Source organism: Balaenoptera ricei, chromosome 7 (genome assembly GCF_028023285.1).
Source record: "Balaenoptera ricei isolate mBalRic1 chromosome 7, mBalRic1.hap2, whole genome shotgun sequence".
In the NCBI taxonomy this organism is placed as follows: domain Eukaryota; kingdom Metazoa; phylum Chordata; class Mammalia; order Artiodactyla; family Balaenopteridae; genus Balaenoptera; species Balaenoptera ricei.
The window spans coordinates 111,029,848-111,054,367 of record NC_082645.1 but is presented as its reverse complement, the minus strand read 5'-3'; the positions used below and the strand labels follow the sequence as shown (position 1 = coordinate 111,054,367).

The following is a 24,520-nucleotide window of genomic DNA, read 5'->3' as shown; positions in this document are numbered from 1 at the left end:
TGAATGGCAAAGGGAAAAAAGAACATGCATCGCTGGTTTCTGTCAAAAGCCAAGAAGCAGGCAGATAAGCATTCCAATATCTTCCCCCTCAGCCAGCACTCTCAGAAGTATCTTAGTCTCTGGAGGTATAGCCAAGGAGTCTCTTGCTGATGGATAAACATCCTTACTGTCACTAGGATGGGGAAGAAAGGAGTCATGCCGATTGTCACCCACTAGGTGTGATCCACCAGGTATGACCGCTGCAGAAATTATGAAACATTGATGACGATGATGATGACGATTGGCTTGAGCCAAAAATGTCTTTTGTTGTGTTTTCCCCTGATTTGGTCCGAAATAAACATCAATTTAGGAGTCCTAGACACTAAGCAGTATTCTTCTGGGGACCAAAGGAAGAACCTCTTAGAACGGTAGAACATCAGTGTCAGCAGTGTGGCCAGGTGGTGGAGACTGGCATTAATATGTAAACTTTTGCTTTGTCAGCAATGGCAACAGTAGTGCCACTAGCAGTCTTGGCATTATGGACCTGGACATTTATCAGGAAAGCATGCCATCTTCTCCCATGATTAAGTAAGTAGCCACTGAGATGCAGTGATTGTGAGACCACTACTCCGATTCCATCTGGCAATCCATTTTGATCATTCAGGTTGTTCCCGACCACTGGTTTCATCATGTCTGTCCTGCTGAGGTTCCCAGACATGCATGGTTTCATGTCACTGGAGTAAGAACTCAGGCCTGCCGTAGCCTCACCCTTCCCACCACCTGCTTTCTGGATTTCAAATCTGCCCCTTATAATATAATCGTTTTGGATAAAGCTTATCCATATAATCAGACATATATGTCATTTTACCTAGTTGGACACAGAGAAACAAAAATCCATTTAAATTGCACTATGCCAACCAGCAAAGACTATTGTTCAATAGAATATAGTGTGAATGGCTTTTCCTTTACTTGTAGACACCTGGGATTATTGCCACTAATGAGTCTAATACCAAATGGCACCATGGTAGAATGTGCCATTTTTATATCTGCTCCCCACAAGATGAGGACCTTCTGAAAGACCAAGGGAAAAAAGTACAATATGTGTGTCATAAAATATGGTGCACAAAGCGAGGGCAACATGAGGTCAGGACTATATCTAGAGTTTGTGATTGTCCTGGAAAATTAAATGAATTGAAACCTCTTTTTGACCATTATGACTTATTATTTGGAGATTTCTGAAATTTCAGAAAAATGAAAATGAAGTATAGGACTAAAGTTGCTCCCTGATCTATTTTTTCAATTATTATCTATAGCTAAATCATTTTTATTTCACTATTTAATCAGGTTTCCTGCCTGCGGGAATATTTCTCAGTGATTAAAGGTTGCAGTGCATTCTTTATTGTTCCACACAGCCATCATTCACAGGTAGAGATGAACATAAACATTATCTTGGGTTTGTTTTGTTTTTTAAAGGAGGCAAAACAAACAAAAACACTTTGGGGTAAATTTATTTTTCTCCTACAGGAAACATTTGTTTAGGTATTTTGTCCATCTTTCTCCCCAGTATGAGCCTAGGACCCCACAGACTACAGATAGAGAAAACCAAGACCACCTCTACCCATATCAGCATCCTGCAACTCCATAGTAGTAGAAATTGTATGTACCATATGTCATTTCACTTATGTCTCTTGGATAGCGATCTAGCAGAAAATCTAGACCCTTGGGAAATTGGCCATTCTTCTACAAATAAGTAGGTGTTCATGAAAGAGCAATTACACTTTCTCTTGACATCAGGAATACAATGGAATTAACCAGATCTTAACAGTAACGGAGAATACAAGGGAGAATCCTCTCACATAGAGACACATTTTTAAGAGCACCTACAATTTAATTTCTAGACAAGACAAAAATACAGAACAACCATGGGCTTCCCAAGATGGTCACTTCCTTTCAGCTGTTGGGTCATATACTCTTATTTTAAAAGCATTAACTGAGTCCTCCCACTATTTACAAGTCTCCCTAATAAGTACTCACTATGTGAAAGCGCTTCAGATGTTGAACATGACTATATTTAATGAAATCCTCACTTCCCTTATGAGTATCTAGTTCTAAACCACCCCCAGCCTACTACATCTTCCAAGTAAAAAGAAAGAAAAAGAAAATTTTCAACTAATTGAGATATTTTTTCACCTTCTTAAGTTCTAAAGTTTGTGATTGTCTTTTCCCTTATTTCAGGTCAAAGAACCAAGTATAGATAGAAAAATATTTTCCTAAATGAAAATGCAAGTTTATGTTGCTATCATAGTATAGAAGAATATCATTGTCTCAAGATGGAAATATATGGTCCTGTAAATGACAAGCAAATACAGAAGAAGGATAAGTCCTCAAATCTGATCTAGTTACCTACAAAATCCTTCCTTGACTGTTCAAACCTGTGAAGGTTTAAGGAAGGGAGGTTGAGAAGAAGAAAAGGTTGCATCTCTCAGAGTCTCCCACACCAATTATCCCAACTAAAACCATGCAGTTTATCTAGCCTTTATTTTAGGGGTGGTGTTATTCATTGCAGACCCAGTAGTCCTACGTAATAGCCACGTTGGTATTTCCCTAGTATTTGTTTAGTTTATTCCACAAAAACAATAAATATATGAAACTTCAGAAGCTTTTAGATCAATAAGACCCATCACCTCATCTAGCATTTACAGCTTGCTCTTCCTAAACATTACCAACCATATATCGTTGTTTTCTCCCAAAGTGAATTAGTAGAAGAAAACGAGATTCTTAAAGGACAATCAGAAAACATAGAGGGTAAGCCACGTTCCCATAATTTTGAGACACAATTTTCCTGTGATCTTTGTATGGAAAGTGTAGTAAGTCAGTTGTGTCTGTATTCAGAACGTGCCTCTGGAATGCCAGTGGGAACGGCCAGCCGCCAGGGGAGCCTGCTGGTGATCAACTTTGACCTGGAGCCAGAATGTCCTGACACTGAGCTTCGAGCCACTCTGCAGTGGATAGCTGCCTCTGAACTCGGGATCCCCACTATCTACTTTAAGAAATCTCAAGAAAACAGAATCGAAAAGGTACCGTGTTCCCTGTTTGCATATCATAAGGCTTTGTGTTTTATCCCTGCTTAAAAGTCAGTAAATGCCCAGTTAACCCATTTAAATTTTTTCCTTGACTTTTCACCTTAAAATTGTGATTAGAACTTTGAAACCTTCCACCTGCATAAATATAATCATGATAATTCTTTGACCATCAGTTTGTCTTAGCTAATTGGTGATGATGAGAAAGTAAATTGAGGAGACGGGATATTTTTCTAAGAGTCTTATTTTTGTGTGTGTTTCCTCACTCTGGAACCAACCTCTTCATAGCATTCATTTAAATGAAAAATAGAGAAGGAAAGGCAAAAGGGATTCTTCAGTTAATTTTAAGTCAATCAAAAGGGAGGCTATCTGGTGAACCTAATCTAATCGAATGAACCCATTAAAAGCAGAGAGTTTTCTCTGGCTAGTGGCAGAAGTAAGAGAGACTGACAGCATGAGAGCATGAAGGGACCGCATGACAAGAAATTGGGCAGCTTCTGGAAGCTGAGAGTGGACCTCAGCCAATAGTCAGCAATGTGAGGCCACCCTGATAATTAAACTATGGCATGGCCTCAAAGAGAAGGCATTTTAATTCCCTACGGGACAGATTTGCATTGGATGGGCTTTCTCATTATTATTCTCCACCTAGAAATATAAAGCTAAGAAATAGATCCCTAGCCAACATCTAAATTAATAGCAACTCTCGCTCTAACTCCCTTTCTCTAAGACCAACCACTTACTGTTGTAGAATCTCAGTTATTAAGATTAAAGCAAGAATCCATCTACCAATGTCTTCAAGCTCAATTTTCCATAATTTAAAATTATGTTTTTTTAAAAATTCAAATTAATAATAATGTTGCTATATTGGTTTTCTATTTCTGTGTAACAAACTGTCACAAATTTACTAACTTAAAACAATACCCAGCTCTGTTGTCAGAAGTTTGGGTGAATTCCATGCTCTCTACTGAGGGACTTACAAGGCAGAAATCAACATGTCAGCCTGGCTGGACACTTATCTGAAAATTTAGAGAGAAATGAGCTTCCGAGCTTGTTAGGGTTGTTGTCTTAACTGAGTTCCTTGTGGTTGTAGGACTGAAGTCCCCATTTCCTTGCTGACTATTGGCTGAGGTCCACTCTCAGCTTCTAGAAGCTGCCCAATTTCTTGTCACACAGTCCCGTCATGCTCTCATGCTGTCAGTCTCTTACTTCTTCTGCCACTAGCCAGAGAAAACTCTCTGCCAGATAGCCTCCCTTTTGATTGACTCAAAATTAACTGAAGAATCCCTTTTGCCATTTAAGATAACATAATAAGGGCATAACTGTCTCATCCTATTCATGGTACTGAGGATTAGGGCAGAAAATCTTGGAAGCTGCTTTAGCATACTGCCTATCACTGCCACTGTGCATTTTTTAATGTCTTATAGTCACTTCCACATACTCATTATACTTGTTTCTCAACAACGCTGTGAAAAGAGCAGAATGGATATTATTGTCCCTTTTTTACTGATGAGCAACTCAGTACTCAGAGGCTAGTCCATGAGAGAGTCCTCAGATAGTGATATTTGAGCCTAGTGGTAGAACCCCACTTTCTCCACAGATACCTGTCAGTAGTGTGTCTCTCTCAAGTTAGATTGCCTCTGAGTTACAATCTAGACTTTTTAAAATGTGTAACTGCATTTTAACCCTCACTGCCAGAATCCAACAGCCTGAAATTAAAGGTCCTCTACCCTTTTGCTCAGGCACATGGTAATTAGAACAGCGTATCTATGTCTGCATCCCCAGCCAATGGGATTGGCTACTGAAAAAATCGAGAAGGAGACCTAGTTTATTTTCCATGCCCTCTTCCACTTAGCCTCTCTCTCCAGCCAGTAATTCATATTTCTCTTCAGGCCTAGAACTGCCTACAGTTCTACACTCTCTGAATCTAGATACGATCCTATGCTTGGCATACCTTTATTTGCAAGGTGATGAGTGGTTTGCTATTTAATAAATTCTCCTTCCACCTTACCATCCAGCCTGCCTAGTGCAAAGGATGCAGTGAAAGAACACTTCACTTTTGACCCCTCCCTCCTGCCATACACAGTCCCAAGACCCCCTGCCATGGGGAGGAGAATAAGAACATTCTCAGCCAGAGTGCATTCTCAGTTTCCTGGAAAAATGAAAGGCAGTTTGGTTTCCAAATTTATCTCAAGCCTCTCCCTGAATAAAAGCATTACCTGGTGCATTTTCAGATGGTCTCTTAATGGAGTAGATTTTTATACAATCCACCATTATGAAGAAACAATGTAACACTCTATGTGAATATATGTCTCATAAATTCCCCTTAGATGAAAGGACAAGGAATATGTCATTAACACCTTAATTATGTACATGAGGCTTTGACACGATATTTATTCATCCCCACTGATTCTCAGTTCTCCAAGAGGATGCCTGTCTTTGCTCATGACTATTTTTCTGAGAATATAAATGTTCCACTAGCGTTATCAAGATAAACATTAATGATGTTTCACTCCTATTTAGTTAGCATCAGTTCAAGGAGGTTATTTCCGAGTAATGTAATTTTATGGACTGAATCTTCTAACAGTTTTTTTCTGAGTCAGTTAGGGTTCTCTCCACATAGTGGCTTCTCCATAAAAGGGCACTGCCTGTGCCCAGTTCTATGACCTAACTGGTGAAATAAAGCAAACCCTTATGCAAAATTTTGACATCCTTTCTTTTATCGATAACGCATTTGAAGACCTCATTCTGATTGTTTTTAAATAAGCCAGGAAGTTAAGTGGCCATTTTCAAGTGGTGTGGAAGAGAGATTGTGGCTTCCTACCGAGGAGCCTGTGTCACTTGAGAGCAGCAGTGTCTCATTAGCTCCTCATCGGCTTGGAGAAGATTAAAGAAATGTCTCTGTTAAGTTCAGCAATGACATTCCCCCACTGTCACTATAGTATGAAACATCATTCACAGATACATACCCTGAGTCCCTATTTGTGTAAATTCTGAATTTTTTGGATAAATTAATTTAGCCATCACATCTCCCTTGATGGTGGTCTCAAGCATGAGCTAAAATGGCAGAGGATGTCATGAATGAATGCCGAAGCAGCTCATCCTTCCCACCACTGCCTGTGAACTTGGCCTTGGAGTTGAAGGGCACCTAATGTCAGCTTCTAACTACCTCCAGCCTTATTTCTATTCAAAAGGCAAATTCCAAACATTCTGGGTGCCCAATGTACTGTCACTCCTCTCCGATAAATGACACCTTTTCAAGCTTTCTCTTTTAGTGTTCTGTCTAATCATTAAAATTCCAAGTCCACTTGAATGTCGTACATTCGGAACATTCATGAAAAGTTTATCGAATATGTACAACATGCCAGCCACTGTTCTAGGCTCTGGGGACACAGGGAACAAAAGAGACAAAATATCCTACCGTTTTGGAGTTCACATTCCAGTCTAGGAAGGACCCAAGGTAGGGAGAACATAAACCAAGAGGCTCAGGTTGTAAAGACCAAATGTGAAAGTGATGGGAGCTTATTCTGGATGAGGAAAATGACAAGCACACTGAAACAGTACTTCTCACCCTGTGACCATGAGCCAAATGCACAGAATCACCTGGGACACTTATTTACAATTCATATTTCTAGACCCCTTCTTGGAACTCACTTTCTAAGAGTGGGGCCCAGAGATATTCATTTTTAACAACTTTGCTCAAGTACAGTGATGCTAATGAAATCCAAAATTTGAGACTCCCTTCCATAAGAAATATCTTGAAGGAGTGGCAGAATTTGAGGTGGCTTTAAAGTATGCTAAATTCCAGAGGAAAGATTGCTGAGAATTCCAACACCTGAAAATCTAAAACAGTTTGTGAATTTAATTCACAATGACCTTGACATCAATCAAATTTAATCTACTTAATTCAAAGCAGGGATGGGGGGGGGGGGGAATCATGAGAGCAATTGTTTTTAAAAATAGATATCAATTAGCTAATTGTTCTGCTTTTTTGAAGCCAAAGCATTATTTTCTCTAGCTCTTTTACTTCTGTTTAAATTCAGTGAGCTTCTGTGAGCTAGAATGGGCTGATGACTGACTTCGCAATACATCAGGTGCCTTTCTCATCTTTAAGCTCATTTTGAGAATTACTTCCTTTTCTTGAAGGCAGTGCATAGAACAGAATGTGCAAAGAGGAAACAGATGTAAACTTACCTTCCTAAGAAAGTGGGAGTCAGAAGAGGAGTCGCCTCGCCTTTAATTTCTTATTCTTTTCCACATGCAAAGCAGTGAGAAGAGAATGAGAGAGAAAATGTTGATGGCATTTACTGTTAACCTAACTTTCCCCAAAATACTACACTTTAAGTCTCAGTTTTGAAAAAAATACATGACAAAGGAAGGAAGAATTAGATACTGTCTTAGTCAGCTCAGGCTGCTCTAACAAAACACCATAGAGAGTGGCTTGAACAGCAGACATTTATTCTCACAGTTCTGAAGGCTAGGAAGTCTGAGATCAAGGTGCCAGCAGATGCATTTCCTGGTGACGGGTTTCCTCCTCTCTGTGTCCTTATGTAGCAGAGAGAGAGCTCTGGCATCTCTTCCTCTTCTTATAACGGCATAAATCCCACCATGGGAGCCCCATCCCCATGACCTTATCTAAATCTAATTATTTTCCAAAGGCCCCACCTCTTAATGCCATCATATTTGTGTCTTAGGGCTTCCATATATGAATGGGAGTGGGGAAGGGGGGGACACAAACATTCAGTCTGTAACAGACATTGTCTCTTCATTTGTGAACGTAAGAAATTGTCTGCCTTGAACTGAATATTTTGTCATTGTTCTCAAATTCAGTGTGTGTTAGAATCACCTGGGGAGCTTTTCTAGACCCCAGTGCATGAGCCAATTAAATTAGACTCTCCTCTTGGGATGAAACCCAGGCTTTGGAGTTTTCTCGAGGTCCCTGGGGGTTCTAGGGTACAACCAAGGCTGAGAATCACGACTCTACAGGCCATAATTGCAGGAGCAATATAAAGACTAGCTCACTTGTGCTTAATGAAATGGAATTCACCTTGGAGCAAAAGAAGGTATCTGCTTTCAGAAATCTAAGTTGAATGTTTTCAAAAACCCATACGACTTGCAACAACTCCCATAGATTCCACCATATGATTTGGTAAACAATTAATCTAATTTAGTAAATGCACCTGAGAATATACACGGCATCTACCATGTGATACTTTTCTTCAAACGAGTGTACCAATGATATACCATCACAGGATAGAAATTCTTCTAGTTACCTAAGGCGAAACATTTGTTCAAGGAAATGCCAACTATGATGCATAGGAAGGGAACCTAATTATTATTGATGGTGAAATAGCAGGAAATGAAAAATTTTGATTTTTATATGTCAGTGCATTGGAAAGTAAAACTCAGATCTCTGACACACTAAAGCTGATTATGAAATTCCCAAGTCAAAAACATGGACAGACACAGTGAAAGATCTAGAACCAGCTGCTAAATAGAATGCAGTTTTCAAGGCTGTAGTAATGAGGTGGAAATGTCCTTTTCTGGTTTCTTCACAATCTTAGCTTCATTTTTGTCTAGAATTTTTTTTAGATGAAGGAAGAAAAGAAAGTGTAAGACCTTCCCTGCTCATCAGCCCCACAGATGGTTCAAGGTCTCGATGTCTGAGATGAAGTCATCACAGCCTAAAAGCATGCTATATTTAGTGGGGCCAGATCATTTTTAAAAGTTGCTTTATTGGGATATTGGCCTGGATTTAGAAATCATGAGACAGATTCTAGCGTGTGACCATTCGACAAACTACTGACAGAGTGGCCTAGGTGATGGGGCACTTTGACAACTTTGGCCAGTCAACAACATCTTATGGTCATCACCACAGTGGGAGACCCTGCTTCACCAAGCCCCAAATAGATGGAAAGTGACTACTCTTGGGCTTCCAGAAAGGTCTGAAGCAGACAGCCTTCTGGGAAAGGTTTAACCAATGTTGGCATCGGCTCTAGAATTTTGACTCTTTCTCAGAGCAATACCTGAGAGATAAAAGTTGGGAATAAGATGGTGGCCCAGTGAACCAGTGTGTATAGAAAGAAAAAAGAAAAGTGCTAAGGCTAATTTTATATTTCTGTGTACTTTATATTGACTGCTTCTTTATAAGACATGTTAAGGAAGAGCAAATACCCTCAAGGGATGAGTCTGGCCTAAGACCACTGATGACCCTGGAGGGAAATCTTGAAGTCAGTGAATTATGAGCCTCTCTCAGTGAGACCTCAGAACCTTGATGTTCAAGTCTTCTCCACTAGGAGCACCTGATTTCTAGACTTCCAGTAAGAGCTGGAAAAGTTGATTAACCAAATCATGCAAAGACATCCTAGCCTTTCTCCCCCTTTCCCTGAGGCCTTATGTTTTTACCACTTTGTCCAATAGAAAACATGCCTGGGATCTTTCATACACACCAAGAAACAAGTAACAGCTCACAAAATTATTTTTAACGCATCTCCGTAAATTACTAGTAGCCACCTGTAATGTTCCCCTTTCTGAGGGTATTTGTGTTTTGAGCAAAGCCTTAACCTAAAGGATTAAGCTCTCTAAAATTTCAGATCTAACAGACAGAAAGCTAAGCAGAATTGTGAGGGAAACCAGACAACTAATAGTCTCTGAAATTCTATCACTGAGACTGATGGAGCTGATTGGCACTAACCTTCCATGGCTGTTACAGTGACCAGTGAAGAAAGGTCCTAGGCACCTTACCCCCACAATATACATGCCACAATATACATACCCCCACAATATACATACCTTACCCCCACAATATACATGTCATGTATATGGCACAGTGTGATGAGACACCTGCCCCATGACTCTCCTCCTTGCCCACTACCATTGCACCAGACTAGGCTCTGCCCAGCCCTTGCTTAGATCCATGGCCCCCCAATCATTTTTTTGGAGCATCCTATCAGTAGAAAATTATTGAGTAAGAAGCCCCAATATGTGCATGCTAATTTTTAACTATATATGTGCAAATACATTATATAAAACTCAAGAATGAATATTTAGACAAGGTTCATCTTCAATGATTCTGGATGTCACTCCATATTTCAAATAGTCTTCTTGATCATTTTGAATGCATTTGATGCATTTGACTCACATTTGGTTGTTCATTCCTTTTGTCATTCTGCAAATATTTATTAAGTCCCTATTAGGTGCAAGCACTAGATATAAAGAGGTGGCTAAGATGATGTCCTTTCCTGGGAGATTTACTATCTGTAATACTGTTGCCATCGGCTTCCCATTGGTCTCCCTTTTTACATCATCTTTTACATGATGTTTATGTTTCCATGTATTAAAAGTTAAGCATTTTATTTTCCAGCCTAGAAAATTGCTTTGTTCTGATTAAGCCAACACAAGGCGAGTGAGTACAATAAAGCACTGATTTCTGTAACTGTGCAGTAGTTGGTGCCATCACAGCTGGGAGAAGAAACATAATTTAATAGTAGCTCTCTATAAGACAACTTCTCAGCAATTGAAATGAATTAGCAAATTCAAACTGAAGAGGGGGGAGGAAAAGACCAGAAAAAAATTAGCATTCCATTTTCTGGCTGATCTTGAAAGTCTGAACAAATGCGAAATGAGCAGAGGAAAGAAATTCTAGAAGGAAACATTGAAGAAATAGTAACTAAACCACAGCCCTGATCTTTTTTAACAAATAGGGTTTTCTTCCTCATTAAACGATACCAGATTCCCAGCTTATCCTTTCTCCCAGTGTTCCAAATAAATATCAATGGCTTATTCTCCTACGACCAAAATGCATAGGGTGCAATAGTAGAAAGAGCTTTGGGCTGGAGTGTTAGAAGACCATGCATCCTACTGCCAACTTTTCATCTCACAAACCCACAATTTTTCATCTTTAAATTCCTGCTTTACAGGGTGGTTGACAGAATTAAATGAGATTACATGCATTAAAGTAAATACTTCCTGCAGGTTTTGGCTCTTATAATCATTACTTTTCTTTATACGTATCTGACTAAGGAGTTTGAGAAGCCTTCATTCTGGGCTTCATCCCACGGTTTCACGAAGGGAACCATCTATAATGCTTTTCCCACCTTCCAGTGCTCCAACCCACAATTCACCTGTAGTCATAAACTTTCTACGTTGTGGCCAACTGAAGCTGATACCATTAACCAGGTGACGAATCTAGGATGTTTCCTCAATCTTTCCTTTTCCTGTTCCAATAGAAAGCCAGTGTCTCTCGAAACTTGATGAAGAGGGAGGGAAATTCTCAAGATGGAATGAGGAACCAGCAAATAACCCTACCCAAAAGTGTAACACAATTTATTTGGCATAAATGTACACATCCAATGAGAAATTATTTGTGACACAGATAGAAGGGACCAGGAACCATGCTATACAGGCCTGTTAGAGAGAGTCCAACCCAGAGAAAAGCAGATCTGAGGAAACTCTTCAAATATCTAAAAGATAGACTGTTGAAAGAAGAGTTCCATGTAGTCTCCCAAAATCGAAGTGTGGCAACTGCTGTGAGGAACATTTCAGTTCAGTTGAAAGAACTCGCTAATAATCTGAACTGTCTAAAAAGAAAATAGACTGTCCTAGAATATAGTCTGCTGTCACTAGAGATATTAAAAAATAACCTGGAGAGCCATTGGCTTTGGAAGAGTGGTTGAACGAGATAACTTTGAGGACCCTCTGTGATATGTGAGCCTAACCCTGTGCTTTACTTTAGTTTCTAGATGTCATGCAGCTGGTTCATCAGAAGTCCTGGAAAGTGGGAGATATCTTTCATGCAGTTGTTCAGTACTGCAAAATGCATGAGGAACAGAAGGATGGGACCCCGAGTCTCTTTGACTGGCTCTTGGAACTGGGATAAGGCAGCGATGCCTTTAGAGTACCCCTTTCCTTCATTCCAGCTTAGATTACAGTGGTTTGCGCTAAACTTTCTCAAAACATCACATCACATTAGCAGAGCTATGAAAAAATCTGCTGTTCAAGTCTGCTGCACATAGAATAAATCTGAGGAAAAGCAAAATATCAGTCTGTACAAATCAATACAACCGGTGGGTGAGTTCAAAGGAGCTTGTATTAGAATGGCTGGAAAAAACAGAATGTTAATGGGCCAAATGAAAAACTTATAACTAGGCCCAAACTCCAGGAAAGTTGCACTTACATATTTTTAATAATATAAAATGTTATGTAATGTCTCCAATTATGTGAATCAACTGGAAACAAAGTCACTGGTCAAAATCATTTTATAAACTCTGCTGTAATGTTTATTTTACTTTTTTGAGCAGATTAAGGGGTCTGTCAGCCCAGGTAAATACTTAAGATATGGCCAAGACATTTCCAAAACTTTGATATAAAAGCTTTCCAGTTTCAGACCGTTATCAGTGGTTATTAACAGAAATACAAGAGTATATCAATGTCCTCTACCAGGTGATTTCATTTATCCACTACAGCCCACTGATAAATATTCCACATCTCCCAACAATATCTGGGTTCCTAGCTAATCAGAAAACTATTGGTGTTCAGCTGAGAGAGAGAAAGATCAAAGATTGTTTTGTTTCCTTCTATATATTACATGAGTAAAATGATTACAGAACTCTTACCCAAAAGGAAGAAGCTTTCTTACAAAAGAGCATCTTTTGAGATAAAATCTGCTTGTATATTAAATTATATAAAATATAAACTTTCATTTTATTTTTATTGTAAATTATGAAGAGATTGTTATCTTAAATAATATATTGAGTTAGCCTTAGAGGTTCATAAAATATGAAGAGATTATTGTCTTAAGTCGTATATTGACTCTTGAGCTCTGTGGTTTCATTATAAAAGTACCCATATGGCAGACTTGTTAGTCTTATGACATTTATAATGATGGATGCAGGATTTGACATAACCAGTTAGGATCATAAACTTCCTGATTTAAGGATACTAGCATTTAATTTGAGAAAAAGAAAATATTATCACATTTAAGTATTTTAAAAACAGGGATTTACTCTTTTGAAAAATAAAGGTATCTAACTTCTCCCCAGTAAGTCTTCTTTCCCTTCAACTGAATGAGCTAGACTGGCTTTTATTTCTTGATCAAAGAAAGTGTTTATTAAAGATTTCCTGAGATACTATGCTCTTACACTATTTTTAAGATTGTGAAGTAATTTTAAATGTGAACAAGACCCCACACCATCAGTGCTGGCCTTGTGTGTCATCCACATTGACAAGAAATTGACATTTCTTGAAATGTCAAGAAAGCTTCATTGGAAGCTCTATTTCCTCCATACCACCCACCCCAGGAATCCTTTCCAGGACTGTTTAGGCATTTATTATTAAAAATAGTCCAAATTTAGGTTGTATGTTTAATTTGACACATTAAACAAATGTCAAATTTTAACATTTATCCACCATCTCAAACTGAAAGTTCTTCATGATACTAAATGGAAAAGGATATGTTTATTTTTTACACAACCCCAGAATATTGTGTGTAGATTTTTGTTGTGTTCAAATGAATGTTTACTTATCCTACAAAGCACAAATACTGAATTGTAATCATGTGATGAAATTATATTTGTTGTACCTAATGTTGCAAACTAATCAATAAATTTTTGTTGTCAAATGGTTGATCATTTTTTCTCCAAGAGCTTAAGCGCCTCATAGAAAAAAATAGTCACAGTGTAATTGGGTGAAGGTAGATTTATCCCTTAGACAAGTGTTACAGTTCCACTTTCAATTTTTGAATAAGAAAATATTCTTTGAATGGCCATCATCAAAAAATCTACAAACAATAAATGCTGGAGAGGGTGTGGAGAAAAGGGAACCCTCTTGCACTGTTGGTGAGAATGTAAATTGATACAGCCACTATGGAGAACCCTATGGAGGTTCCTTTAAAAAGTAAAAATAGAACTACCATACGACCCAGAAATCCCACTACTGGGCATATACCTTGAGAAAACCATAATTCAAAAAGAGTCATGTACCACAATGTTCACTGCAGCACTATTTACAATAGCCAGGACATGGAAGCAACCTAAGTGCCCATCATCGGATGAATGGATAAAGAAGATGTGGCACATATATACAATGGGATATTACTCAGCCATAAAAAGAAATGAAATTGAGTTATTTGTACTGAGGTGGATGGACCTAGAGTCTGTCAGAAAGAGTGAAGTAAGTCAGAAGGAGAAAAACAAATACCGTATGCTAACACATATATATGGAATCTAAAAAAAAAAAAAGGTTCTTAAGAACCTAGGGGCAGGACAGGAATAAAGACACAGACACAGAGAATGGACTTGAGGACATGGGGAGGGGGAAGGGTAAGCTGGCATGAAGAGAGACAGTGGCATGGACATATATACACTACCAAATGTAAAATAGATAGCTAGTGGGAAGCAGCTACATAGCACAGGGAGATCAGCTCGGTGCTTTGTGACCACCTAGAGGGGTGGGATATGGAGGGTGGGAGGGAGATGTAAGAGGGAGGAGATATGGGGATATATGTATATGTATAGCTGATTCACTTTGTTACAAAGCAGAAACTAACACACCATTGTAAAGCAATTATACTCCAATAAAGATGTTAAATAAAAAAAGAGTAAGGCTAAGAACTAAGAAGGGCCAAATTATTGGGAGCTTTGTAGATGGCTAAGTTACAGTTGAAGGTAGCAAAGGACTAATATTTTTTAAATTTGACTTTTAAAGCTCACTTTTTCTGTTCTGTGGACATTGGGTTATCTTGTGCAAAATTGATAGCAGGAACACCACTTAGCAGAATATTTCACCCCACTGTATTGAGGCATGCTGCCACCTAGGCACAGTGGGTGAAGAAATTTAATTTTGTCCATTGTGTAAATAATGTGTATCCCAAGCATTTGGAAGAGTGTTTGGCACACAGTACTCAATAAATATTTGTTGAATGAACAGTAAAGTGAACTAACAAATAAAAAAAAGAAAAAAGAAAATATTCTTTGACTAAATTAGTTAGGATCAGTAATATTTACGTAAATCAGCATTTCTCAACCTTAGCACTACTGGCATGTGGGGCTGGATAATTCTTTGTTGTAGGGATCTGTCCTGAGCATTGTAGGATGTTTAGTAACTCCCCCTCACGGGCCTCTAAAAAGTCTCCTAATATCGCATTTCCTGCGGGGCAAAATCACCACAGGTTGAGGACCTTTAGTGTAAATAATGCCTTGAAGAGGCAGAGCCTGAGGCTCTAGGAGGAGTTAGGGTAAAGAACGAGGTCTCTGTAGCCCCTACTCTGGAGAACCCCAGTAGGAACATGAAAACCAGGCATCCTCCCCCCACCCTCCCAAGACTGATGGGCTGTGGCCTTTACAGTAAGTCTTAACAACAGGAGAACGAGTCACAAGACAAAAAGGAGTCTACAGACCTGGGGTAAACCAACCTAGATGCAAGTGAACTAGAGGTAAATTCTCAGTCTTAGAAGTAAATGGACCAGTGCTCTTTGAACTCAATAGAACTTATTACGACAAGAATATATTGTATAGGGCTTCCCTGGTGGCACAGTGGTTGAGAATCTGCCTGCCAATGCAGGGGACACGGGTTCGAGCCCTGGTCTGGGAAGATCCCACATGCCGCGGAGCAACTAAGCCCGTGAGCCACAACTACTGAGCCTGCGCGTCTGGAGCTTGTGCCCCGCAACAAGAGAGGCCGCGACAGTGAAAGGCCCGCGCACCGCGATGAAGAGTGGCCCCCGCTTGCCGCAACTAGAAAAAGCCTTCGCACAGAAATGAAGACCCAACACAGCCAAAAATTAATTAATTAATTAATTAATTAATTTTTTAAAAAAAAGAATATATTGTATAGCAAAAAAAGAAAAGAAGGAATATTATTCAGGTAATTAACAATAAGGATAATAACACATCTACTATTCTCAACAGTTTTATTAATTGCAATTTTTATGGTGATTTTCCAAAAGGGAGAGAACCTAAATGATCCATACCATGCTTAAAACAACGAGTGGCAAAACTGGAGTCTGTTTCCCTAATATCTACATGAAAACTGGAAGGTATCGTAGAAATAGCTGAACAACTGTGTCAATATTTTAATTACAATCTGATGTTTTCCAAGTACAAAGTCATATCTGGTAAAAATCACAATGCATCTCTTAAAATCAAAATTATTTTATTGAGATTAATTTACGTATGAGACTATAAGCGTGTGTGTGTACTGATATTCAGAAACTTAGACAAAACAAATATATTTTCTTTTTTCTATAGGATAATTATGCTGGTAAACAAAATCACTCATTATAAACACCAGCCCACATAAATAAAAACATATTCAATCTCAAAAATTATTAGATTTTATAGAAAGAAAGTATTGAGATTCCTGAGCACTTTATTTTATTCACTAAGAAGAAGGCTTGGATATGCTTAGGTAAAGAATTCTCCAGTCAGCCAGAGTACAATGGCAAATAAAAATAAAACTCTGGGAATTCCCTGGTGGTTCAGTGGTTGGGACTCTGCACTTCCACTGCAGAGGGCACGGGTTTGATCCCTGGTCGGGGAAGCCGCATGGCGCAGCCAAAAATAATAATAAATAAAAAGAAATAAACAAACTCTGGACATTAATAAGGAGAGACTTTATTGGAAAGGATTATTACAAGAAGGGGAAAGGGACTGTTGCAGCAGGAAGGAAGGAGGACTGGTGTCTATTGTAAAGAAAGCTGCAGCTGTGAGATCTGAGAGTGTCTCAGGGGTTGGCAAAAAAGGGGTTTTCTTTCACAGAGAAGAGTAAAGGACTAGAGAGAACCAGGTGTGGAAAGTGAGATGAACAAGGTGAACCAGTGCAGGTGGTGGGCATGATGGGACAGTAGATCAGAGAACATGTTGTCCTGGGCTCAGCCTGTTCCCAAAGGGGCTCTTTAAGGAGAGGCTGTATGCTGGACCAAGCTGAGGATGGGTTAAATCTCAGCAGCCTGGAGAAAGGGGAGAAACTTAACTAAAGTTTGGTTAACAAGCGTTTTGCTCTAGTTGATCAGTGGGTGCAAATATTTCAGCTAATCATTTATGAGACAAAGAATGGAAATGTGGAGGGTCTTTGTGAACAAGGGGGGCGTCCATGAGTCCGAGGCTGAGAGCTCAACTCCTAGGAGCCAGTCAAAGGCAAGACCTGAAAACAGACCTCTTTTAGGAAGAGGTGTGCAGGGTGTGAGCACCCAGGCCTCCTAGGTTAACCATTTCCTGTACTAGCACATCGCCATCTGCCTTCTAGAATGAGAAGTTGAATACTTGTGTCTCCATAGATGATTGTACACTCTTTGAGAGTGGAGCCATCTTTAACTCACCTATGGATTTGGTCAGAGTCTCTATCACAATGCATTGTCCAAAGTAGATGTCAAATTGAACGGATAAAGCTAATGGGCCTTGGGTAACTGAGGCTTTGGTTTATATGTAGTGATGTTCAACCATTAGTTCAAGAAACACAATTTTACTTTAACGTTCTCCTTAGTTTTCCAGAGACCTGGTTTATTAAGTGTCTCAAAACTTTTTATAAAATTACTTTTGGACTTATGCAAGTGAAACTTTCTAAAAATACTTGCCTTTTATTTTAGTTGCATTAGTACATTTGATCACAGAAAGGAGAATGTTTTCATGGTTTGGGGATGAATTTAAGTGATATCCAGGACATTATCAGCAAGACTTGAAGGCCAATTGAGTGCAGACAGACCTGAACAAAATGCACAGGAGGAAGAATCTTTGGGCCTCCCTTCTTATCAAGAAATATTGTCTGTGCTCAAACAAACAAAATGTTAATCCACTGTTATTGTTGCAAGAATCCTTTGATCACTTAAATTTTTCATTTCCTGAAATAATCCCCTCAAAAATGCCCCTTCAAAGCCTCATATCCAGTTTCACTTCTTTTCAGTTTTCATATCTCCTTCCTATTTCTTCCCCTTCTGTCCTTCAGAATGGCTTTTCATTAAATACGTATCAACGATTATTTGTTTGCCTTTGGAAGGTTCCCACTGCTTTGTTGAACTCTGTCCCATTTTCTACTTTACTCCCTGCTCTGCCCGTTTCTGGTACAGAATGTTGCAGGAACTCCAGAGTCTACCATGGTGCTCTGAGCACCACAAAACCCAGGTGCAAAGATTGTTTCACGGCAGATTGTGTTGTGTCTGAGCTGAACCCCTGGCCCAAATCTTTATACACACACAACCCTTCCTTCTCTGTCACACCCCAAACAGTAGCACGTGGCACAGATAAAGTAGGAGCATGCATTCTGTTTTCCTTCTTACAGAGGAAAGCAGAATGAATCAAATCACCGTTTGTTGAGATAGAATAAAGATGGATGATACCAGGAGGGTCTCTAGTTTTCAGGGCACTGGATTCTTCTCTATGGTCACATATGCCATTTGAGAAGGTTACCCTTGCCTACTCTTTCAAACAACAGGACAGTTAATTTAAACCTAGCAACATTTTTAGTAAAAAAGGCAGTAGACCACATATTGACCTTTCGTGAAACCCATAGAAATGTCTAATAAAGCTTCACCAAATTAGTTCACTTATTTCCTTCTTTCTTAATTTTTGACATCAGCATCTCCTTTTAAAATGTAAGTGCAAAGATATAGTAGAAAAAGCAGTAACTTAAGTCCCATCTGCCATGTGCCCTCCAGCATATGAATAAATGTTTCTGAAACATTTTGTCTTTTTTTTAATGTAACAAATAAAGGATGCAGATAATGCTATATATGAGAACACTTCCAAATGTAATAGTCTACAAATTGCTATTTGTCAGAGAGAAAGGTAAAGGTGATACCAATGTAAGGAACAAAGCAATTGTTGTGTGGAATTCAGTGTCTCAGGAAAATAATGATTAGAAGAGGCCTCCTAGTAAACATCAAGCAGCAGTTTCTTCCTTTGATTCCCAAAGTCTCGGGGCAATACGTAGAGAAATCAATTTTGAACAATTTTGGATAAAGAGATAAGGAAAAGTTTGAGAGTATTCAGAGAGACAAAGAAAAACTGTAGTTGTTATTCTTAACATTTTTGTGGTACAGGCTTCTCTGAAAATCTGAGGAAAAGTGCACATACACAATTCATGGATGACCTGTACAGTTTTGGGGGATGCAGTTTTCATAATCCTGCTCTAGACTCTACATGTCTAGAAAGTCAAGCTCATGTCTTCTCCATTTGCTATCAGCTTCTAGACCCTCCCTCTGGTGCCTAATCTATCCTGGTGTCTAAGCAATCTTTAATACATGTTCATTTAAAGAAACCCCATCCTCTAGGAACTCATGTATTTTGAGAAAAACCCATAAAAGACTCAGATTCTAACCTCAGAAAATGTTATTTAAAGACATTTTTTGTATAGAATATGTACACATTAAGGAAAGAAAGAAAAAGAGGAAGGGAGGGAAGGAAGGAAGGGAGGAAGGGAGGGAGGAAGGAAGAAGGAGGGGGAAAAGAAGGGGAAGGGAAGGAGAGAAAATGAATAAAGAAATCTATATAACTCTTTAAGAAATATACTACTTTTAAAGTACAAAAATTCTAAATCCAGCAGAAGTACAGAGTTGAGTTCACATAACATATGTCATGGCTAATACACAACAAGATAAATGTTCACACTGGCTGTTTCATGCCTCAGCGAAAACCCTGGGCCCCATTCATGGCTCCTAAAGAGGTTTCCATTCAACTCCAAGAACTTCTAGTTTCTCCTCAGCTCCTACGGGACGAGGGCCTGATGTTAATTCCCCAATCAAATCATGTGAATTTGTTCTTCCTTCGTGTAGATTTGCTGAAAACAGTGATCACAGTTTTAACCACCTGCCACTCAAAGCAGATGTAATGTATTACTTTTCATTAAAATGCACCATTACAATTGTTACGATAGTAAATTTAATATTTTTTACCATAATAAAAAAACCATTCAAAAAATGCATCAGTTACAACAGAACTCCTATACATAGCTCTGAAAAAATAATAAGCTGTAACTTCTTATGCGCGTAACAGCCTCTTAGTATCTAACTAAGCATTTCTTGACATTCCATCATAGGCCTTTCTAGGCCCAGTATCCAACTCACAGAAAAGAAAGCCAAGAAAAGAAATCCAACAGAATGTCTGGCATTCTGATAGGTGTTCATTCCACAAACATTTATTTGGGACTGGACATGACACAAGGAAATGCAACAGAGAAAGACTAGTTCCTTGGCATTTTAGAATTTCCATTCTAGCAAGGATTACAGATGACAAGCCATAATAAAAATACAGTATATATTGGGACTTCCCTGGTGGTGCAGTGGTTAAGAATCCCCCTGCCAATGCAGGGGACACGGGTTCGATCCCTGGTCCGGGAAGATCCCACATGCTGCGGAGCAACTAAGCCTGTGCACCACAACTACTGATCCTGTGCTCTAGAGCCTGTGAGCCACAACTACTGAGCCCTCACGCCACACCTACTGAAGCCCACGCACCACAGTTACTGAAGCCCGTGCACCCTAGAGCCAGTGCTCTGCAACAAGAGAAGCCACCGCAATGAGAAGCCCGCGCACCGCAACAAAGAGTAGCCCCAGCTTGCCGCAACTAGAGAAAGCCGGCGCAGAGCAACAAAGACCCAAAGCAGCCAAAAATTTTTAAAAAAAGAAAAAAAATTTTTTTAAATAAGTATATAAAATAAATTTAATTGAGCATATAATAACATCAGTGAAAAGTGGCAGAAAAACATAATTAAAAAGCAGCGTGAGAGTTAAAGAGTGATGGAAAGTATCCGTTTAGATCATGCCTGACCCCAGAGGTTCCCAGTTCCTCTTTAGGTAAATTTGCAAGTTTTTAAAGAAGTTCAATATTATCACTTGAAATGTTCCCTCACCATTTATTTATTCACTGGTCAATATAAACACGTAATTTTTGTACTAAGTAAGGAGGTTGTGACAAAGTCAGCTGTTGTCTACACTTCAGCAACTGAGAGAGACTCAGCTAGCCTGTCACCATCACAACGTTGACAAATGCCTCTAGTGGGCGACAGTGAGAACAGGGTTGAAGAGTTAACTTTACTCCAAAGAGCAGAATTATTTACAAAACAGAAATAGACTCGCAGACACAGAAAACAAACTTATGGTTACCAAAGGGGATAGCATGGTGGTGGGAGGGGAGGAGAGATAAATTAGGAGTTTGGGATTAACATACACCAGTACCATATATAAAATAGATGACCAACAAGGATCTACTGTATAGTACAGGGAACTATCTTGCAATAACCTATAATGGAAAAGAATCTGAAAAGAATATATAGGGAATTCCCTGGAGGTCCAGTGGTTAGGACTCTGCATTCTCACTGCTGAGGACCCAGGTTCGATCCCTGGTTGGGGAACTAAAATCTCACAAGCCGGGCGGCACAGCCAAAAATATTTTTTTTAAATAAAATTAAATTTAAAAATATAAAAAGAATTAAGAAGAATATATATATACATATATATGTATAACTGAATCACTTTGCTGTATGCCTGAATCTAACACAACATTGTAAATCAACTCTATTTCAACAAAAATTTTAAAAATAAAAATTTTTTTAAGAAAGAGCAGAAGTCTGACGGGAGCCAATATATCCCTATTCTTTGGGCAGTTTTTCCTCTCACCCCCATGTTTCTCAGACTACGTATTTTTCCACTTTCAACGAAGATCTCAATACATTCCACCCTGACGTTTTCTGACCTGTCTCCAACTCTTGCTGCTCCCCCCCCAACCCCCCCACCACCACCCCCCCCTCCGGCATGTTGTATTTACTTGCCCTTCAGGAGCCCATGGGCGGATGACTCGTGAGCACACCGTTGCCTGAGGCATGGAGCCTCGTCTTTTAGAATGTCAAGGGCAATACCGTCATCCTCAGAACTCCCTGACTAAATAAATAACATTTAGAAATAAATGAATTTATCCTTGGGAGAAAATAAATTTTCCAGACTCAACATTGGAGGTCGGGGTAAGCCCTTGAGTTGGAGGATAGACATCCACTAGCATCTGACTGAAGTCTGAGCCTCAACTTACGATTCTCGAAACAGAGGGCAGCCTTGGCATTAAGTTCCCCGGTGTTAATTCTCCAACATTTTACTAATGACTACTCCCTCTCTGTTTCTTGTTCAGGTCCATGTAAATCATTTGAGCATGGAAAAAAATTATGGCCCTAATTTTGCAGGTGAGAAAATTGAGATTCAGAGGTGTGAGGGGACCTAATCAAGGTAGCAAAGGATAATAAGAAAAATAGCAACAGCAACTAAAATTTACTGAGCATTTGCTCCATGTGCCAGACACACGTTAAGTGCTCTACATATATTAACTTATTTAAGCTCCTCAACAGCCCTATGAAGTAGGTATTGTTATTATCATTTCGTTATTGAAGAATCTGGAACATGGCAAGAAGAAGTAGCTTGTTGAATGTCATAGAACTAGAAACAGGTAGAGCAGGATTCATCCCAGTCAGATTAACTCCAGAGCCTGCACTCAACTTCTGCTGCAAGGTTTTAAATTGGCATAAACTGGAGGCATGAGAAGTGAGAAAGGTCAAAAGATAGACAAGGCAGAGGGAAAAAACAGCAGAGTCACAAACCACAAGTCATCCTTTACTGGTTCAATCATATATTTTCTCAGCTACCATTATGCCCCCCAAATAAAGAGAGAACAAATGAACAAAACTCCGTGTTACTTACTTGACATTGACAGAAGTTAAGGCTGGGAAAGTGGAGTTGATGACTATTCAAGAATCTGGGTTAACTATTTAGAGTACCCCATGCAAGGAGACTGTACTTCTAGATCATTCACACAAGCTTCTTCCAGGTAAAGACATCATTTAACTGCAAAATGTAAAGATGTTCTCAATCTGGATAAATACCAGGTTATAAGATGTTTTCCAAAAGTTTAAAATGGCAATAAAATGTTCTTCTTAAATCACCAAAAAGAAAAAAAAAGTATTTGGCTTCTCTCACAATGCTTTCAGAAGCATTTTTAAAATGTTATATTAAACATTCTCAACCAATAATGCCATACCATTCATCTGCTCAAAATAAAAGTTAGTGAACTAAAGAGCAGAATTGTTCAATGGAGCCCAGAGGAATTGTGTGCCAGCCAAATTTTCAGCATGGGAAGAATGAACATCACAGAGACACACTGGGAGATGAATTTTTAATTCTGTTTTTAGAGCTTGACTCCGGAAGATGGCAAGAAAAAAGAAAAATATAAATAAGAGTGTTTTCAAAGAAACAGATGCCAAGGCTGACTCATGATGGGTCTGGGAGTTAGAGGAGTCTCTCTTAAGGCAGGCCATGGGGAGAAGGGTAAGGATGACTAAGTGACCATAGCATACAGTCCTATTGGTCACCAATTACATGCTGGAAGTGACACCTGTCCTTTCCTTATCTGGGCATGAGCAACTTCCACTGACTGTGAGGAATGGAGGAGATCCTTGGCATGGAGCAGCCCAAAGGAAATTGGTCCACACTGCCCGGGGCAACCTGGGTCATCGCCAGATGGAAGCAGATGATCATCACATATGGTGGCCCCAATGTAGTGGAGAGTTTTGGTGGCCTATTCAGCAGCACCCCTCTCCTTGTTACCTGATTATACGCAGGAATTCATGTTCCTCCACATTCTATCCCAGGGCTTGGATGAATGCAAGCTGGACTAAGCCCATTGGGGCCAGCCTTCCCTTATTAGAATCCTTATCAGTTCAAGGGTAGATTTGGGACCTAAATTGCCCAAACTGAAGGGAAGCAATTGTATAGAGGGTTCTCTTTCTCTCTCTCTCTATCTTTCTCCAGCTCCCAAGAAAAACTGAACAGGAAAGCATTTCCCTGGCTGCTTCTGGCAGCCAACTTGCCAATGTAAATGGTTTATTAAACAATCTGAATTACATGAGGCAAACAAAAACATGATGCATTTTTAAGTTTCTTCAACAACTAGGCCAACTGTGTTTTGTCAAATATCTTTTTGCCATCCTATTACGAATCTAGGGCAGATCTCACAGTTTCTGTTCTCTCTCATTACTAAAATCTCCAGCCACTCTAATCCAATTTGTAGCCTGGCTCTTGTGTGTGATTTAAAGCTCTTATTCCCTTCTGCTAAGCACCAGCTAGGCTTTGGCCTGAGGAGCTTGAATTTAGAAAAGGGACAGTGTCTGCTATTTTTTTTGTTCTTCCTCCCCTACTTTTTCTGGTTCTATCTTTGCCAATGCTGGGCACTGGGGGATGGAAAGGAAGCAGGGCAAATGTTTCTCTCTTTGTCTGGAAGTTCAACTGCAACTCTCTGTTGACTATGATTGTTTCTCTAGTTAATATCACCCTATTGATAATACCCATTTTAGGGCAGGAATGCAAACATCTGCTCTCCCCATGGGATACATGTGTGAGTGTTTTGGAGAGCCCTGTGGGGTCACTGTGAATATGTCTCTGAATAGAAGACACAACTATAATTTCAGCTTTACCTTTTCTCCCTGAAGCCAGTGGCCTT

The 24,520-nt window shown here is 39.3% G+C and overlaps 1 protein-coding gene across 1 annotated transcript in view; it reads left to right on the top strand.

Moving 5' to 3' along the window:
- Positions 1–11,934, top strand: part of SPHKAP (SPHK1 interactor, AKAP domain containing) — a 118,213-nt gene extending 106,279 nt beyond the window's left edge. The window contains exons 8-11 of the mRNA XM_059927547.1: positions 481–567; positions 2,732–2,784; positions 2,872–3,056; positions 11,791–11,934. Coding sequence (XP_059783530.1) covers positions 481–567; positions 2,732–2,784; positions 2,872–3,056; positions 11,791–11,934 — 469 coding nt within the window. The remainder of the gene's footprint in view (positions 1–480; positions 568–2,731; positions 2,785–2,871; positions 3,057–11,790) is intronic.
- Positions 11,935–24,520: the final 12,586 nt, after the last annotated feature.